The 5,112-nt window shown below is 57.8% G+C and overlaps 2 protein-coding genes across 2 annotated transcripts in view; both read left to right on the top strand.

The window, feature by feature from the left end:
• The window catches only part of VEGFB (vascular endothelial growth factor B), a 3,806-nt gene extending 899 nt beyond the window's left edge, over positions 1 to 2,907 (top strand). Inside the window, exons 3-9 of the mRNA XM_010838089.1 lie at positions 114 to 194; positions 348 to 390; positions 732 to 928; positions 1,094 to 1,167; positions 1,362 to 1,397; positions 1,744 to 1,878; positions 2,473 to 2,907. Coding sequence (XP_010836391.1) covers positions 114 to 194; positions 348 to 390; positions 732 to 928; positions 1,094 to 1,167; positions 1,362 to 1,397; positions 1,744 to 1,878; positions 2,473 to 2,494 — 588 coding nt within the window. The 3' untranslated portion in view covers positions 2,495 to 2,907. The remainder of the gene's footprint in view (positions 1 to 113; positions 195 to 347; positions 391 to 731; positions 929 to 1,093; positions 1,168 to 1,361; positions 1,398 to 1,743; positions 1,879 to 2,472) is intronic.
• A 1,913-nt stretch (positions 2,908 to 4,820) lies between these two features.
• FKBP2 (FK506 binding protein 2, 13kDa) overlaps positions 4,821 to 5,112 on the top strand; it is a 3,247-nt gene continuing 2,955 nt past the window's right edge. Inside the window, exon 1 of the mRNA XM_010837985.1 lies at positions 4,821 to 5,003. Coding sequence (XP_010836287.1) covers positions 4,942 to 5,003 — 62 coding nt within the window. The 5' untranslated portion in view covers positions 4,821 to 4,941. The remainder of the gene's footprint in view (positions 5,004 to 5,112) is intronic.

A 5,112-nucleotide genomic window follows, 5' to 3' on the forward strand; every position in this document is an offset into this window, starting at 1 on the left:
CCGTCCCCTGGGCGCAGCCGGGGGCGGGGCCGCCTCGGTGCCTGGCGGACGCGGTTCGGCGCCCACTGTGCCCCTTCCCGATCTGGGGCCTGGAGAACTAGCCCGGACTCCAGGCTTGGAGATTCGAGGCTGCTGCCAGAGCGGGCCTGGCGGGTAGTAGCCGGGGCAGGTCCCAGGTGGCGTGGAGAGGACAGGTAAAGCTAGAGTGACCCCAGGAACAGAGCAGTTTGGAAAACTGTCAGAGGGGAGTTGAAGCCTCCTGACTGCAAGGGCAGAGCCCTGGGGAGAAAGACATTGCCAAGCACTTCCTGGAGTGCATCTTGGTCCAGATTTCTTCTCTCCTACAGGCCCCCGTCTCCCAGCCTGATGCCCCTGGTCACCAGAAGAAAGGTAATAGTAACAGAACTTTGCACCAGCCGGCGCTCAGAACATTTGCTTCCAGCCCTGATTGCAGACTCCATGTATTTCTCATCTTGTGTAATCACAGCCTCTCTGTAAGATGCAAACTCTTTAATTCTGCTCATTTCACAGAAGAGCAGATTGAGGCAGTGGGATGCCTGGCATCTGGATGAACAGGGCAAGGAAGACAGATTGGGTGGGCAGAAGCGGGGGCTAGTGGAGGGTAGCTGTGATGGGGGAACTAAGAACAGCTTCTGGACGCAGGGACAGAGGAGCCAGGGGGCAGCTGCAGGAAACTCTGGGGGACTTAACCCTTACTCATCTGCCCCTAGTGGTGTCATGGATAGACGTGTATGCTCGTGCCACCTGCCAGCCGCGGGAGGTGGTGGTGCCCCTGAACATGGAGCTCATGGGCACTGTGGCCAAGCAACTGGTGCCCAGCTGCGTGACAGTGCAGCGCTGTGGCGGCTGCTGCCCTGACGATGGCCTGGAGTGCGTGCCCACTGGGCAGCACCAAGTCCGAATGCAGGTAGGGGGCAAGGGGAGTGTGCCTGGATGGATGCTGGCATTCTGGGGACTGAGGGGGTGGCGGCCAGAGCCCTGGGCAGTGGGCAAGGTGTTCTCATCCCTCCAGCCCTGGAGCGCCCCCTTCCCGTCTCTCTCACTGTGTCTCTCCCTGTTCTCCTGAGCCCAGATCCTCATGATCCAGTACCCAAGCAGTCAGCTGGGGGAGATGTCCCTGGAAGAACACAGCCAGTGTGAATGCAGGTGCCAGTGAGGCCCCACCTCGGAGTTCGCAGAGATCAGGCTTAGGGGGTGCTGGGTGGGCGGTACACCGCAGCGGGGACAAGGTTTCCAAGGGTAGAGCGGGGCAGGCCTGGGATCGAGGGCAAGAGAGTGGAGAATGCTTGGCTTCCTGATCCTCTCTGTCCTTGTCTCTGTCTGTCTCTCTTACTTTTCAGACCAAAAAAACGAGAGAGTGCTGTGAAGCCAGACAGGTGAGTCCTGGGCTCTTGCTGGGGTGGGGTTGGAGCCCAAGCTTAGTGCCCAGAAAGTCACATGTGGCTGGGGCAGGGGGTGTTAGGGTGTGTCAGGAAGCTGTGGTCCCCTCCCCTCCTTCTCCTCCCCGGCCTGTCCCCACCTTCCTCCTTTTTCTCTGCTCCCCAAGACTCTGTGCTCTTCCCTGACCCCAGCCCCTGGGAAGACTTCCTTCCCACCCGAGACATGTTGCTTCTCCTCCTAGGGCTTCCACTCCCCACCACCGTCCCCAGCCCCGCTCTGTTCCGGGCTGGGACCCTGCCCCTGGAGCACCCTCCCCAGCTGACATCACCCATCCCACTCCAGCCCCAGGCCCCTCTGCCCACGCTGCCCCCAGCGCCGCCAGCGCCCTGACCCCCGGACCTGCCACTGCCGCTGCCGACGCCGCAGCTTCCTCCGTTGTCAAGGGCGGGGCTTAGAGCTCAACCCAGACACCTGCAGGTGAGGAGTTGGGAGTGGTGTCCAGGCCCTTCCTGGAGCAGGTCCAGGTGAGCCAGCCGGTGGGAGAAGAGCCAGGGAAAGGGAAGCTTTGACCGGGTTGAACAAATATTGACCCAGCACCTAGTTGGCACTGTGGTCAGCAAAAACAAGGCTCCTGTTCTAATGTGGGAGTCAGACACATGATGCCAACAGAGGATGTCAAGGGCTGTGGTGAGCGGTACCTGACATCATCTTTGAGAGGCTAGAGACATCCTGGAAGAGGTGACATCACCAGGAGTGTCAATGGAAAGACAGCCTTCCTGCTCTGAACCGTCTCAGAAACGCCTATGGTAGACGTTGATGTTCTACCTTACAGGCTCCGGCAGGCCAGGAGATGTAGTGGAACCCTGGTCCACTCTCGTCCAAGGCGCTTCTCTCCACCCCTCCCTTCCACAGCGGGGTCATGGGGTGGCATTGTGTGGGCCGGGCCAGCTGGGGCTTCCCAGGAGTGTTAGGGGAGAATGGGGTTCACAGAAGGTAACAAGCGGGTGCGTCTAGAGAAACAGGGGCTGAGCTTTGGGGCCAGCGTGAACAGACCCCTTCTTCCCCTCTCAGGTGCCGGAAGCTGCGAAGGTGACAAACTGCTTTTCAGACTCAGTGGGGCCCCTAGCCTCACAGCCCTCCCCCCAGAGAGGGCAGGAGGGCAGCCTGGTGAGAACCGTCCAGTCGCCAAGACCTCAGCCTGGGCAGAAGCTCCTCCGGGACCTGGGCCTCTTGGAGGGCCTTCCAGCTGCCCCTTGTCTCTCCAAGGCTGCCATCCAACAACGTGGACAGAGTTGGATGAGGAGACCAAGAGGGGTCACATACCAACCTGGAAGAGAATGGGGTCCCGACTCAGATTTTAACCACTTTGTACAAGTGAGCATCTAACAGCTGGCTCCTCTGTCCCCTCACTGAGAAGACCCCAATCCTCTACAAAAATGTGGGAGTTGGGCTTCAGCGCAGGAACTGTGAACCCCAGTCCTGATAAAAGAGATGGAAGGAACTGTCCCTGCCTGTGTCACTGTCTGTCACTGTCCAGGCTGGCTGGTTTGGACATCAACGTCTGCATTGTACTGACACGGAGCTTGGAGGAGATGAGGTCCAAAGAACCCCCACAACCAGTCACAGTGCCAGAATCGTGCATTCTTTACTTTCATGTTGCGCTAACGGGTCCTGCTCCTGTGTCCATCACAAGGGTTCCTTTCTGAAAGGAGATGGCCAGTGAGCTTGAGGTGGGACTCACCTCTGCCAAGTGACACCTCAGCTGTCACTGCCCCTCTTCCTGAGCCTCACATGTGCACACAGAGGGAGCAGATGATCATTGTGGTCTGGGCCCTCGGGTGCCAAGAAAGTTAAGAGTCATGTAATAGAAAAGAACATTCATCTTCCCTGCCAGGCTACACTCTGTGTTTGCAACTTTTTGCTTCATGTAGCTTAACTCCATATTTTTTCAACTGCAGTCTTCACTCTCGCCTCCCTTGCACCTTGGGCTCCCCTCCCCATGCTCTACTTGGTACTCCCCTGACCTTTATGTGACCCAGCCCAAACTCAGTGGTCAGCTTTCCGCCTGCACCCTCTAGTGCCCCTGGGGCTCAGTGGGAAGGGGGTGAGCTGAAAGGCAACCTTGGCCACCAGTACTTTGCCCCACCAAGGCAGAACATTCAGGGCAGGGTTTACCCCAAAGCAGTTACCTAATGGAGGCCTTCTCTGAAGTCATAGAGGAAGGGGTAGTGATCTTGTTAGGCCCAAACCAAGAGTGGCGTTAAACCAGAAGAGACGAAAGTTCAGTTAGAGTGAGACCTCCCAAACCCATTTAGCTTGTCCAATGAGCATGTGCTTTGTATGTGCCTTCTCACCAAGCCCTCAATTCTGAGGTCATTGTTGTGATCATCTTTTCTTCAACTGAGGAGATAAGCTCGGAAAGGCTGATTGACTTGAGGATTTGGCCTCAGATCATCCATCTCCCTAACATTAAACTTAGGTTTCGCTGCCTCTCAATTGTAGGCTCAGTCCGCCTGCAATGTGAGAGACCTGGGTTCAATCCCTGGGTTGGGAAGATCCCCTCGAGGAGGGCATGGCAACCCACTCCAGTGTTCTTGCCTGGAGAATCCCCATGGACAGAGGAGCCTGGCGGGCTGCAGTCCATGAGGTCAAAGAGTCGGACACGACTGAGCGTCTAAGCACAACTGCAGGTTCATTACTTTGGTGGAACCTCCCAGGTGTACCAGTGAAAACGAATCCACCTGCCAATGCAAGAGAGGCAGGTTTGATCCCTGAAGTAGGAAATGGCAACCCACTCCACTATTCTTGCCTGGGAAATCCCATGGACAGAGGAGCCTGGTGGGCTATAGTCCATGGGGTCACAAAGAGTCGGACGCGACTGAGCGACTAAGCACACACATGTTTCTTCCTGGGTGCTGAAGTGACTGGAAATAAGTCTGGATGGGGAATGGACCCAGCCGGACGGTTGCAGTCATGACTCAGGGTTATTGTGCCCCGGGTAGAAGCAGGCCTGGATGCTGGAAGAGGAAAAAGCTAAGCGCATTTGCTGTGGGCCTAGCTGTGCACATTACTGGGGGACTCCAACAGGGACCCTGTGGGGTCGATGTTATCAAGCCCGAGTCACCAGGCCAAGAAACTTCTTCAAGGTCACACAGTCAATGAGTGGCAGACCCAGGATTCAAACCCAAGGCTCACTCTGAAGCTAGGCTCTTTCCACAGCAACTGAGGACTGTGGGTCAGAAGAGGCCCAAGGGCAATCAGGAGCGTCAAGCTGGGGGCGACATAAAATGGCGTCTCAAGACCCCCTCCGGGAACCCGCGCCCGCCTGACCTTAATTTCACCTTAAACGGAAGTGCCTTCGGCCCTTTCGTAAGTCACTTTCACCTTACCTTAAGGACTACAAAGCCACCGGAGGTGACGTATAGGTCACATGGTGCCTCGGGGGCGTGGCTAGGGAAGAAACCACCCCAGTGGGCGTCTGGCCGCGGGTTTTGCACGGTCCAATGAGGGCGGGCTGCGTGGCCAGGTCTGGTGGCGACGATGACGCGCCTGCGCAGAGACGGCGGCACGACTGGGGTTGACTCCGGGGGCGCGGCGAGGAGGTGAGCGGGGGCCACAGCCCGGGCTGGGGGGAGCCGGGGTACAAGAGGGAAGACTGGATCAGGCGGGGCAGGAGCGGGCTGGGGCTCCGAGTGTCAACGAGGGATAGGT

The sequence above is a fragment of the Bison bison genome, unplaced genomic scaffold, assembly GCF_000754665.1.
Source record: "Bison bison bison isolate TAMUID 2011002044 unplaced genomic scaffold, Bison_UMD1.0 scf7180017864089, whole genome shotgun sequence".
NCBI classification, from domain to species: domain Eukaryota; kingdom Metazoa; phylum Chordata; class Mammalia; order Artiodactyla; family Bovidae; genus Bison; species Bison bison.